Raw genomic sequence first — 14,560 nt, 5'->3', positions numbered from 1 at the left:
ACAGAGAGTTGTGAGTCTGTGTAATTCTCTGCCTCAGAGGGCAGTGGAGGCCGGTTCTCTGGATGCTTTCAAGAGAGAGCTAGACAGAGCTCTTAAAGATAGCGAAGTCATGGGATATGGGGAGTAGGCAGGAACGGGATACTGATTGTGGATGATCAGTCATGATCACATTGAATGGCGGTGCTGGCTTAAGGGGCCGAATGGCCTACTCCTGCACCTATTGTCTATTGTCTATTATCTGCACACAATACTTCAAATGTGGTCTAACCAAATTCTATCAAAACTATGTAATGACTTCATGACTTGTACTCAATGGCCCAACCTATGAGAGCAAGAATATTATATGCCTTCTTTACCTCTCTATCTTCTTGTGTTGGTACTTTCAGGGCGTTATGGACCCCAATGGTATATCAATGGTGTTAAGGGTCATGCCATTAATTGTATATTTTCCCCTTACATTCAACCTCCCAAGTGCAGCAGCTTACATTTTAAACTGTGGCCAGCCTCCTTTCCCCCTTTTAGTCGCTCAGCTCCAGGATCTGTTGTCAAATTCAGTCTCCCATTCCCCATTCACCATTTCCTCTCGTTTCCTGTCCCTCTCCCTCATTATCTTACACTTCTCACCCTTTCTTTCATCTCCTGAATCCAAATAATGATCAACTGGGAAGGTGGACAGAGAAGTTGGAATTTAACTTAGACACGTGCAAAGTACTGCATTTTGTGAAGTTAAACGAGAGCAGAACATACACGAGAATGGCAGTGCCTGAGGAGTGTTGTTGAACTGACTCTCAATAACACTGACAGGCACTGCCAGTCACTGTCATTGTTCACCAGTAGACAGAGTTGTGAAGAAGGCATGTGCATGCAGGAATTGAGTACAAAAGTCAGGACATTCTGTTACACTTATACAAAACATCAGTTCGGCCACACATGAAGTATTGCCCAAAGTTCTACACAAATTATAAAGAGCATGATCAAATGGCCAAACAGCCTTCTGCTCCTATTTCTTGTGTTCTCTTGCAATACCAGATTATGTTTTCTTGGGGGTCGTAGTGGGTTATTTTCCAAGGAAAGGTTTGACAGGATAGGCTTGAATCCACTTGAGTTTTGGAGATAAGCAGGGATTAGACTAAAATACAAAACCTGGAGGGATCTTACTGGGGTGGATGAGGAGAGGAGGTTTGATTCAGTGGGGAAAATCTAGAACTTGGTCACTCATTCATAAGGAGTATGTTTATTTAAGGCTGAAATAAGGTAAACTGTTTTCTGAGGGCAATGAATCCTTATAACTCTCTTTGTCAAAGGGCAATGGAAGCAGAGTAATTATATACTTTTTAAGATGGGATTATTGAGATACTTGATAAGCAAGTCCCATGCAGGACCTAATGCAAGGTCTTACTAAAGGTTTCTACCAATAGATGACGATATGGAGTTGAGGTTGTAATCCAATCAGCTGATACCTTATTAAATTGCGGAGAAAGTTTGTGACAAGTTCATGATGCATTAGTGTGTACGTATTACAGCAGGAGCTTGTGTGCATATATTTTACTGAGTAGAATATACCAAGGTATTGATAGACACAAAATGCTACAGTAGTAACACAGCGGGTCAGGCAGCATCTCTGGAGAGAAAGAATGGCTGACATTTTGGGTCAGGACCCTTCTTCAGACTGCCAGTCTGAAGAAGGGTCCCGACCTGAAACATCACCCATCCTTTCTCTCCAGAGATGCTGCCTGACATGCTGAGTTACTCCAACACTTTGTGCCTAGATTTGGTATAAACTAGCATCAGCAGTTCCTTATTTCAATATCTGAGAACTAACGGCAGGGTTTTTTTTAATGTGAGGATGTAAAATGGGCTGCTGGAATGCTAGTGGAGGTGGTGTGAATTTGTAGAGTTATGGAGAGAGGGTGGAGACTGTGACTAGCTTTGAACTATTATAAACTCCAGGCTGAATCTTCTAACTGTTCTGTAATAACTCATTTTGTGCCTCATGATGTTTTCAGATGCTAATATTAATGAAAATTGCTCTCCTTGTTCAAATTGTATGTCAATCATGTCTCTCCTTTTGTGTTATAATGGTTCTTCGTTCTGAAATGACTGTCCGCTCTTTGTTGGGGAAGGAATGTGTCACAATTTTCATTCTTTCCAGTGCTGGCTGACATTTGCACCAGTTGCCGATCAGACCGCTCGCTATTTCCACATTTCCATGGATCAAGTCAATTGGTTATCGATGGTCTACCTTGTTGTTTCTATTCCATTTGGCTTTGGGACGACATGGATACTGGACACACTTGGACTTAAAACTTCAGTAAGTTTAGTTGTAAATCATTTTACGGCTGCCTTAGGTCATTTTAACATGTGTGCAACAACTTGGGCAGTCAATATTCACTCTCTACCCTCCACCATTGACTTCAATAAAACACAAGGCTTCGATTCAAACTTGCATAAAGGTGGGATTCAATCAGAAATTCAAAATGGTAACACAAGGGACACAAGAAACTGCATGCACCGGAATCTTGAGCAAAAAAACAAAGTGCTGGAGGAACTTAGCAGGTCAGGCAGGCTATGTAGAGGTAATTTAAAATTATATATTTTTCCTTGTCAATATTGCTAAAGGATTTAGTGAGACCAGTGATTTATTTTTGTTGATAATGAAACGGTCAGATTGATATCCATCGTGATTGATTTGTTTTGGGTCAGTTAATGTTTGCTCAGGGAGTTGCAACGTTATATGGGCACTTGGCATGATGCCATCCTCTTTAGAACTGCACTGAAACGCCAGCCTGGATTACATATTTGGCCCTTTAGATGGGGACTAGAACACTAATATGTTTGTGATTGCTAATTGACAAGGTCAGGTATGGTGTGCTGCTCCAGAAGGCATGTGGGATCTCAGGTGAGATGGCTCATTGGATCCAAAAATGGCTCGATGATCCGAGGCAGAGAGCAGAGGTTGAGGATGTATCTTATTGGAAATCTATGAATACTTTAGTACCACGGGATCAGTGCTGGCACCTCTGCTTTTTGTGATATGTGTCAACAACCTGAACGTGAATAAAGTCATAGAGAGTCATAGAGTAATACAGTGTGGAAACAGACCATTCAGCCCAACTTGCCCACACCGACCAACATGTCCCATCTACACTAAAGTCATAGAGTGATACATTGTGGAAACACCAACCGGCATGTCCCACCTACACTAGAGTCATAGAGTGATTCAGTGTGGAAACAGGCCATTCAGCCCAACTTGCCCCGGCCGACCAATTAGTCCCACCTGCCTGCATTTGGCCCATATCCCTCTTAACCTGTCCGATCCATGTCCCTGTCTAATTGCTTCTTAAACGTTGCATTAGTCCCTGCCTCAATTATCTCCTCCGGAAGTTTGTTCCATACACCTGTATGAAAAAGTCACCCCCTCAGATTCTTATAAAATCTATCCCCCTTCACCTTAAATCTATGTCCTCTGGTTCTAGATTCCCCAACTCTGGGCAAGAGACTGTGCGTTTACCTGATCTATTCCCCTCATGATTTTACACACCTCTATGAGATCACCCCTCATCCTCCAAGAATAGGGTCCCAGCCTACTCAACCTCACCCTATAGCTCAGACCCTCTGGTTCTGGCAACATAAATCTTCTCTGTTTAAGAAGGAACTGCAGATGCTGGAAAATCGAAAGTAGACAAAAGTGCTGGAGGGAGGAGGTAAAGCGACAAGTGTAGCATCTCTTGCGGTTGCAAGGGAAAGTGCCCGGGGAGGGGGTGGTGCGGGAGGGAAGGGAAGAATTGACTAGGGAGTTACCGCTCCCTCTGTAACTCCCTGGTCAATTCTATCCTTCCCTCCCGCAAGAGATGCTACACTTGTCGCTTTACCATTCAATACGACTCCATTCAAGGACCCAACCAGTCATTCCAGGTGCGACAGAGGTTCGCCTGCATCTCCTCCAACCTCATCTATTGCATCCGTTGCTCTAGATGTCAGCTGATCTACATCGGTGAGACCAAGCGAAGGCTTGGCGATCGTTTTACCGAACACCTCCGCTCGGTCTGCATTAACCAACCTGATCTCCCCGTGGCTCAGCACTTCAACTCCCCCTCCCATTCCGAATCCGACCTTTCTGTCCTGGGCCTCCTCCATGGCCAGAGTGAACACCACTGGAAATTGGAGTAACAGCACCTCATATTTATAAGGCTTATAAACTAATATAATATAAGGCTTATAAACTAAGGCAGTTTGCACCCTCGCGGCATAAACATTGACTTCTCCAATTTCCGGTAGCCCTTACTGTCTCCTCCCCTTCTCAGCTCTCCCTCAGCCCTCGGGCTCCTCCTCTTCCTTTCTCCTTTCTTCTCCCCGCCCCCCCCCCCCCCACCCTACATCAGTCTGAAGAAGGGTTTGAGCCCGATACGTTGCCTATTTCCTTCACTCCATAGATGCTGCTTCACCCGCTGAGTTTCTCCAGCACTTTTGTCTACCATAAATCTTCTCTGCACCCTTTCCAACCATCTTTCCTATAACATAGTGCCCAGTACTGAACACAATACTCTAAATGCGGCCTCATCAACATCTTGTATAATTGCAATGTGACCTCTCAACTTCTATACTCAATACTCTTGACTGTTGAAAGCCAATGTGCCAAAAGCGGTTTTGACCACCCTATCTACCTGTGAGACCACCTTCAAGGATCTATGTACCCACACTCTTAAATCCCTCTGCTCTACATTTCCCAGAGCCCTACCATTCACTGTGTTGATCCAGCCCATGTTAGACTTCCCAAAATACGACACCACACACTTCTCTGTATTAAATTCAGCCATTCCTCAGCCTACCTGGCCAACCGATCAAGATCCTGCTGCAAATGTTGACAACTATCTACAATACCACCCACTTTAGTATCATCTGCAAACTTGCTGCCCTGTACATTCTGATCCAAATCATTGATATAGATGACAAACAACAATGGGCCCAGCACTAAACACTGAGGCAGTGCTTCCACACCTCAACAAAAAAAATCCTGAAATAGAATCCCAATAAACCTTTGAGCGCCAAGCCAGCAGTTACCTTTTTACACCCCTTCGTGGGCCGGATGCGGAAATTTCCCGAAATTATTCAGTTTCCCAAAAAATACCCGAAGACAACCAGAATTTCCAGAATTTCGGGTAGTTTCCTTCAAAGTGGAAACACTGCCCTGAGGCACACCAATAAGTCACAGGCCTCCAGTCCGAGAAGCAACCTTCTAAAGAAGGATTTCAATCCCGAAATGTCACCCATTACTTCTCTCCAGAGATGCTGCCTGTCCCACTGAGTTACTCCAGCTTTTTGTGTCTATTTTCGGTTTAAACCAGCACCTGCAGTTCCTTCTTACACATTCCACCATCACCCTCTGCTTACTTCCATGAAGCCAATTTTCTATCCATTCAGCTATCCTTGGATCCCTTGCGATCTAACCTTCCAGTGCAGCCTACCATGTGGAACCTTATCGAATGCTTTGCTAAAATCCATGTGCGCAACACCTACAGCTCTGCCCTCATCAACCTTTTTGGTCACATCTTCAAAAAACTCAATCAGATTCATGAGACACAACGTCCACGAACAAAACCATGCTGAATATCCCTAATCAGTCCTTGTCCACATAAATGCATGTCTGTCCTAACCCTCAGAATACTCTCCAGTAACTTTCTACAACAGATGTTAAGCTCACTGGCTTATAGTTCCCAGCCTTTTCCCTGCACCCCTTAACCATATAACCATATAACAATTACAGCACGGAAACAGGCCATCTCGGCCTTACAAGTCCGTGCCAAACAATTATTTTCCCTTAGTCCCACCTGCCTGCACTCATACCATAACCCTCCATTCCCTTCTCATCCATATGCCTATCCAATTTATTTTTAAATGATACCAACGAACCTGCCTCCACCACTTCCACTGGAAGCTCATTCCACACCGCTACCACTCTCTGAGTAAAGAAGTTCCCCCTCATGTTACCCCTAAACTTCTGTCCCTTAATTCTGAAATCATGTCCTCTTGTTTGAATCTTCCCTATTCTCAAAGGGAAAAGCTTGTCCACATCAACTCTGTCTATCCCTCTCATCATTTTAAAGACCTCTATCAAGTCCCCCCTTAACCTTCTGCGCTCCAGAGAATAAAGACCTAACTTATTCAACCTTTCTCTGTAACTTAGTTGTTGAAACCCAGGCAACATTCTAGTAAATCTCCTCTGTACTCTATTTTGTTGACATCCTTCCTATAATTGGGCGACCAAAATTGTACACCACACTCCAGATTTGGTCTCACCAATGCCTTGTACAATTTTAACTTTACATCCCAGCTTCTATACTCAATGCTCTGATTTATAAAGGCTAGCATACCAAAAGCTTTCTTTACCACCCTATCTATATGAGATTCCACCTTCAAGGAACTATGCACGGTTATTCCCAGATCCCTCTGTTCAACTGCGTTCTTCAATTCCCTACCATTTACCATGTATGTCCTATTTTGATTTGTCCTGCCAAGGTGTAGCACCTCACATTTATCAGCATTAAACTCCATCTGCCATCTTTCAGCCCATTCTTCCAAATGGCCTAAATCACTCTGTAGACTTTGGAAATCCTCTTCATTATCCACAACTATCTTGGTATCATCTGCATACTTACTAATCCAATTTACCACACCTTCATCCCCTTCTTTATTCAGAGGCACAATATTACGAGTCCAGTCTTCTGACGACTCGTAAATCTCAGCCAGGGCTCTGCAATTTCCCCTCTAATTTCCCACAGTGTCCTCGGATTTATCTGATCAGACCCAGATTCAGCACCTCTTCGACTGTATTACTGTGCTCTCAAGACACTTCCATTGACTGCTCAGAGTTCCTCAGTCGTGTCTTTCTCCAGAGAAAAACAGAGGAGAAATACTCTTTGAGGACCTTGCCCATCTCCTGTGACTCCACACAGAGGTGATCATTTTGATTCCTGATGGGTCCCACTATCTCTCTGGTCACCCTTCTTTCCTTTATGTACATAAAATCTCTTGGGGTTATCCTTAATGGTATCTGCAGAGCTATCTACCAGAGCTATCTCCTTAGTTCACAAAACTCTTCTGCCCATAAACATGATCCTAAGTGCCGATACCTGTCCCATGCCGTCTTCTTACTCTTGTCCAAAGCCTCAATTTCCCTCGGCAGCCAAGCTTCCTTGCCCTTCACTCTAACAGGGATGTGCATATCCTGAGCTCTTGCCAGCACAGTTTTAAAAACGTCCCACTCCTCTAATCATCTTGAGCGAGTCCCTCTCTCATACCGTCAAAGTTGCCCTTACCCCAATTTAGCATTTTAACCCGTGGGCCCTATCCATAACTATCTTAAACGTAATTGAACAGTGGTCACTGGTCGCAAAAGGCTCCTCAATGAACACTTCATCCACTTGCCCCTCCCAATTTCCCAAGACTAACATGTAATGTAGGCCGAAGATAGACACAAAAAGCTGGAGTAACTCAGCGGGGCAGGCAGCATCTCTGGAGAGAAGGGATTGGTGACGTTTCGGGTCGAGACCCTTCTTCAACTCGAAACGTCACCCATTCTCTCCAGAGATGCTGCCTGTCCTGATGAATTACGCCAGCTTTTTGTGTCTATCTTCGGTATACACCAGCATCTGCAGTTCCTTCCTAAGGCCCTGTCCCACTTTCCCGCATTACTCACAAACTCTCGGTGTTCAAAAGGGAACTGCAGATGCTGGAATATCGAAGGTACACAAAATTGCTGGAGGAACTCAGCGGGTGCAGCAGCATCTATGGAGCGAAGGAAATAATTTCCTTCGCTCCATAGATGCTGCTGCACCCGCTGAGTTCCTCCAGCAATTTTGTGTACACTCACAAACTCTCCCGAGTTTTCCCCTTGATTCGAACTCGGGGAATGTCGGGTAATGTCAGTAGCGAGCTCGTAGGAGTCCGTAGATGTTTTGTAGGGGCTCGTAACGCCAGCCATAGGAACTCGGGGCATCCGGTAAGTCGGCACTTTTTTTCAACATGTTGAAAAATGTCCACGAGTTTAAAAAAATTGCCCCGAGTACCTAAAAATGGCTATTACCGTAATTCCCTGAGTTCGAATCAAAGGGAAAACTCTGGCGAGTTCGTGAGTAACTCGGGAAAGTGGGACAGGGCCTTCACACATGTAGTGTAGGCCCCTCAATATTGCTGGAAAAACTCTCCTGAGCACTTTTGACAAATTGCACTCCGTCTGAACCTTTCACATTATGATATTCCCAGTCAAAATCCCTGACTACAACAACCTTATTTGACTTGCAGCTGTCTGCAATCTCTTGGCATATTTGTTCTTCTAATTCCTGTTGACTATTCGGGGGTTTGTAGTACGCACCAACAAGGTGATCATCCCTTTCTTGTTCCTCAGCTCCACCAATATAGCCTCACTAGATGAACCATCGGTAATGTCACCTCTGACCACTGAGTGACATCCTCCTTAACAAATAACTCACCCCTCTCCTCTTTTACCCTCATCCCTGTCTCTCCTGAAGCTCCTGTACCCCAGAACATTGAGCTGCCAGTCCTGCCCCTCTCTTAACCAATGTCCCAACCTACCTATCCATGCCCTAAGCTCATCTGCCTTAACCGTCAGGCCCCTTGTATTTAAACCAACCCTCCTTCCTCGCTCTCTGCCTATTCTGTCCTCTAAACTTTCTCTTATCACCCTCCAAACGAACGTCTAACCTCTCATCTGCCTCTGTTGTGTATAAGATCCCACCGCACCCCCACTATCAATCTAATTTAAACCCACCCATATAACATTAGCAAACCTACCTGCCAGGATATTGGTACCCCTCCAGTTAAGGTACAACCCATCCCTTTTGTACAGGTTACCCCTGCCCCAGAAGAGATCCCAATGGTCCAGAAATCTAAATCCCTGCACCAACTCCTCAACCACACATTCATCTCCCCTATCTTCCTGTTCATACCCTCACTAGCACGAGGCACTGGAAGTAATCCAGAGATAACCACACTTGCGATCCTGCTATTCAATCTTTTACCTAACTCCCTATACTCATGCAGCAGAATCTCCTTCCTTTTCTTACCTATATCGTGTGTACCAACATGCACTAAAGCTTCTGACTGCTCCCCCTCCTCTTTGAGGATGTCACACAACCGCTCCAAGATGTCCTGGGACGTGGCACCAGGGAGGTAGCACAACATCCTAGAGTTTCCACTGCTGCCACATTATCTCCTTTCTACACCCCGAACTGGTGTATGGCCAGTGAGGGAGGCTGTCGCCATGAGAGGTGTTATGCACAGTGAGAGAGGATGTCACCATTAGTGCTAGGAAAGAACTGCAGATGCTGGTTTAAAGATGCTCAAGAAGAGTCTCAACCTGAAATGTCACCCATTCCATAGAAACATAGAAAATAGGTGCAGGAGGAGGCCATTTGGCCCCTCGATCCTGCCCCGCCATTCATTGTGATCATGGCTGATCATCCAAAATCAGTAACCTGTGCCTGCCTTCTCCCCATATTCCTTGATTCCACTAGCCCCTAGAGCTCTAACTAACTCTCTTTTAAATGCATCCAGTGAATTGGCCTCCACTGCCCTCTGTGGCAGAGAAATCCACAAATTCACAACTCTCTGGGTGACTTTTTTTCTCATCTCAGTTTTAAATGGCCTCCCATTTAATCTTAGACTGTGGCCCCTGGTTCTAGACTCCCCCATCATTGGGAACTTTTTTTCCTGCATCTAGCTTCTCCAGTCCTTTTATAATTTTATACGTTTCTATAAGATCCATTCTCATCCTAAATTCCAGTAAATACAAGCCTTGTCTTTCCAATCGTTCCTCATATGACAGTCCCACCATCCCGGGAATTAACCTTGTGAACCTACGCTGCACTGCCTCAATAGCAAGGATCTTCCTCAAATTAGACCAAAACTGCACACAATACTCCAGATGTGGTCTCACCAGGTCCTGTACAACTGCAGAAGGACTTCTATACTCAAATCCTCTCGTTATGAAGGCCAATTAGCTTTCTTCACTGCCTGCTGTACCTGCATGTTTACTTTCAGTGACTGGTGTACAGGAACACCCAGGTCTCGTTGCACTTCCCTTTGTCCTAATCTGACACCATTGAGATAATAATCTGCCTCCTTGTTCTTGCTGCCAAAGTGGATAACCTCACATTTATTTATGTTATACTGCATCTGCCATGCATTTTCCCCACTCACTCAACCTGTCCAAGTCACCCTGCAACCTCCTAGCATCCTCTTCGCAGTTCACACTGCCAGCCAGCTTTGTGTCATCTGCAAATTTGCTAGTGTTACTTTTAATCCCATCATCGAAATCATTAATATAGTAAATAGTTGCGTCCCAGCACCGAGCCTTACGGCACTCCACTCGCCACTGCCTGCCGTACTGACAGAGACCCGTTTATTTCTACTCTTTTGCCTGTCTGCCAAACAAATTCTCTATCCATGCCAATACCCTACCCCATATACCATATTTTGCTCATTAATCTCCTGTGTGGGATCTTATCAAAGGCTTTCTAGCTCCACTGGCTCTCCTTTATCCATTTTACTTGTCACATGCTCAAAAAATTCCAGAAGATTAGTCAAGCAGGATTTCCCCTTTATAAATCCATGTTGACTTGGACCAATCCTTTTACTGCTATCCAAATGCACCGTTATTACTTCTTTAATAATTGACTCCAGCATCTTTCCCACCACCGATGTCAGGCTAACTGGACAGTAATTCCCCTTTTTCTCTCTCGCTTCTTTTTTGAAAAGTGGGATAACATTAGCTTCCCTCCAATCCACAGGAACTGATCCTGAATCTATAGAACATTGGGAAATGATCACCAATGCGTCAACAATTTCTAGAGCCACCTCCTTGAGTACCCTGGGATGCAGACCATCAGGCACTGGGGATTTATCAGTCTTCAGTCTCATCAGTCTACCCAATACTATTTCTTGTCCAATGCAAATTTATTTTAGTTCCTCAGTCTCCCTAGATCCTCTGTCCTCTAGTGCATCTGGGAGATTGTTTGTGTCTTCCTTAGTGAAAACAGAACCAAAGTACCTGTTCAACTCTTCTGCCATTTCCTTGTTCCCCATAACAATTTCACCTGGTTTCTGCTTTCAAAGGACCCACATTTGTCTTTACTAATCTTTTTCTCTTAACATATCTAAAGAAGCTTTTACTATCCTTCGTTATATTCTTGGCCAGCTAACACTCGTACTTTATCTTTTCACCCCGTATTGCCCTTTTTGTTACCTTCTGATGTTCTTTGAAAGTTTCCCAATCCTCTGGCTTCCCGCTACTCTTTGCAATGTTATGCACCGTTTATTTTAGTTTTATTCCATCCCTAACTTCCCTCGTCAGCCACGATTACCTCTTACTCCCTTAGAATGTTTCATCCTCTATGGAATGAAATGATCCTGCATCTTCTGGATTATGCCCAGACATTCCTGCCATTGCTGTTCCACCATCATTCCTCCTCGGATCCTTTTCCAGTCGACCTTGGCCAGCTCCTCTCTCATGCCTTCATAGTCCCCTTTGCTCAACTGCAACTCTGACACTTCTGATTTAACCTTCCTCTCATATTATGCTCACTACCTCCTAGTGGTTCCTTTACCTTGAATTCCCTTATTAAATCTGGTTTATTAGACAACACTAAATCCAGAATTGCCTTCTCTCTGGTAGGCTCCAGTACAAGCTGGCACTCTACAAACTCACTTTCTTGGGGTCCCGAACCAACCTGATTTTCCCAGTCTGCCTGCATATTGAAATCTCCCATAACCACAGTGGCACATTACCTTTGTTACATGCCAATTTTAACTCCTGCTGCAACCAACATATCCAGGCTACTGTTTGGGGGGCTGTAGATGACTCCCATTAGTGTCTTCGTACCTTTACAATTCCTCAATCCACAGCGACTCTACATCGGCAGTCCCTATGTCACCCCTCGCAAGGGACTGAATTTCTTCCCTCACCAACAGAGCTACCCCACCTCCTCTACCCACCTGCCTGTCCTTTCTATAGGACGTATAACCCTGAAATATTCAGTTCCCAGTCCTGATCCTCCTGCAGCCCTGTCTCTGTAATCCCCACAATGTCATATCTACCAATATCTAACTGAGCCTCAAGCTCATCCACTTTACTTCTAATAATTCACGCATTCATATATAATACTTTTAATCCATTACTCACCTCACCTTTCACATCAATTCCTATTTCACTTGGCCATACTCTCCTATCCCTTTGTGAGCTTTCTGCCCCATTAATTCTGGTGTCTTTCTTAACTTTTCCAATACTCTCTTTCCCTTTAACTCCATCCTTGTATTTCCAATTTGCCTCCCCCTCCTCACTATTTAGTTTAAACCCACCCGTGTAGCAGTGGCGAACCTGCCTGCCAGAATGCTGGTCACCCATCTGTTAAGGTGCAACCCGTCCCTTTTGTACAATTCACCCTTGCCCCAAAACAGATCCCAGTGGTCTAAGAATCTAAATCCTTGCCCCCTGCACCAGCTCCTCAGTCACTCATTCAGATCTGCTATCTCCCTGTTCCTGCTCTCACCAGCACGAGGTACTGGAAGCAAACCAGAGATAACCACCATATAACCATATAACAATTGCAGCACGGAAACAGGCCATCTCGGCATTTCTTGTCCGTGCCGAACACTTATTCTCCCCTAGTCCCATCTACCTGCACACATAACCCTCCATTCCTTTCCCGTCCATATACCTATCCAATTTATTTTTAAATGATAAAATTGAACCTGCCGCCACCACTTCCACTGGAAGCTCATTCCACACAGCTACCACTCTCTGAGTAAAGAAGTTCCCCCTCATTTTACCCCTAAACTTCTGTCCCTTAATTCTCAAATCATGTCCTCTTGTTTGAATCTTCCCTACTCTCAATGGAAAAAGCTTATCCACGTCAACTCTGTCTATTCCTCTCATCATTTTAAAGACCTCTATCAAGTCCCCCCTTAACCTTCTGCGCTCCAAAGAATAAAGACCTAACTTGTTCAACCTTTCTCTGTAACTTAGTTGCTGAAACCTAGGCAAAATTCTAGTAAATCTCCTCTGTATTCTCTCTATTTTGTTGACATCTTTCCTATAATTTGGCGACCAAAATTGTACACCATACTCCAGAATAGGCCTCACCAATGCCTTGTACAATTTTAACATTACATCCCAACTTCTATACTCAATGCTCTGATTTATCAATGCCTGTACACCAAAAGCTTTCTTTACCACCCTATCTACATGAGATTCCACCTTCAGGGGACTATGCAGTTATTCCTAGATCCCTCTGTTCAACTGCATTCCTCAATTCGCCACCATTTACCATGTACGTCCGATTTTGATTTGTCCTGCCAAGATGTAGCACCTCACACTTATCAGCATTAAACTCCATCTGCCATCTTTCAGCCCACTCTTCCAAATGGCCTAAATTTCTCTGTAGACTTTGAAAATCTACTTAATTATCCACAACACCACCTATCTTAGTATCATCTGCATACTTACTAATCCAATTTACCACACCATCATCCAGATCATTGATGCATATGACAAACAACAGTGGACCCAACACAGAGGCACCCCACTAGTCACCGGCCTCCAACCTGACAAACAGCCATCCACCATTACTCTCTGGCATCTCCCATTCAGCCAAAGGCCTTACTGAAGTCCATATAGACAACATCCACCACTTTACCCTCATCAATTTCCCTAGTAACATCTTCAAAAAATTCAAGAAGATTAGTCAAACATGACCTTCCAGGCACAAATCCATGTTGACTGTTCCTAATCAGACCCTGTGTATCCAGATGCTTAAATATATTATCTCTAAGTATCCTTTCCATTAATTTGCCCACCACTGACGTCAAACTACCAGGTCTATAATTGCTAGGTTTACTCTTAGAACCCTTTTTAAACAATGGAACAACATGCGCAGTACGCCAATCGTCCGGCACCATTCCCGTTTCTAATGACATTTGAAATATTTCTGTCATAGCCCCTGCTATTTCTTCACTAACTTCCCTCAATGTCCTAGGGAATATCCTGTCAGGACCTGGAGACTTATCCACTTTTATATTTTTCAAAAGTGTCAGTACTTCCTCTTCTTTGAATCTCATAGTTTCCATAGCTACTCTACTTGTTTCCCTTACCTCGCATAATTCAATATCCTTCTCCTTGGTGAATACCAAAGATAGACCGCCTAATGGGGAGCTGATAGCTGTCCACTCTGACTCTCTAATGGACCAATTTTATCCCTCGTTATCCTTTTACTATTAATATAGCTGTAGAAACCCTTTGGATTTACTTTCACCTTACTTGCAAAAGCAACTTCATATCTTCTTTTAGCTTTTCTAATTTCTTTCTTAAGATTCTTTTTACATTCTTCATACTCCTCAAGCACATTTACTCCATGCTGCCTATAATTATTGTAGATCTCTCCCTTTTTCCGAACCGTGTCCAATTTCCCTTGAAAACCATGGCTCTTTCCAATTATTACTATTTCCAGGGACATAAAGATTCTGTACTCTTAAAAGTTCACCTTTA

At 44.0% G+C, this 14,560-nt stretch overlaps 1 protein-coding gene across 1 annotated transcript in view; it reads left to right on the top strand.

Annotated features, from left to right (window-relative positions):
• Nucleotides 1-14,560, top strand: part of slc49a3 (solute carrier family 49 member 3) — an 80,420-nt gene that overhangs the window by 31,872 nt on the left and 33,988 nt on the right. The window contains exon 2 of the mRNA XM_033020461.1: nucleotides 2,153-2,311. Coding sequence (XP_032876352.1) covers nucleotides 2,153-2,311 — 159 coding nt within the window. The remainder of the gene's footprint in view (nucleotides 1-2,152; nucleotides 2,312-14,560) is intronic.

Source organism: Amblyraja radiata, chromosome 1, assembly GCF_010909765.2.
Source record: "Amblyraja radiata isolate CabotCenter1 chromosome 1, sAmbRad1.1.pri, whole genome shotgun sequence".
Classification (NCBI taxonomy): domain Eukaryota; kingdom Metazoa; phylum Chordata; class Chondrichthyes; order Rajiformes; family Rajidae; genus Amblyraja; species Amblyraja radiata.
This window is presented reverse-complemented; position numbering and strand designations above follow the sequence as displayed.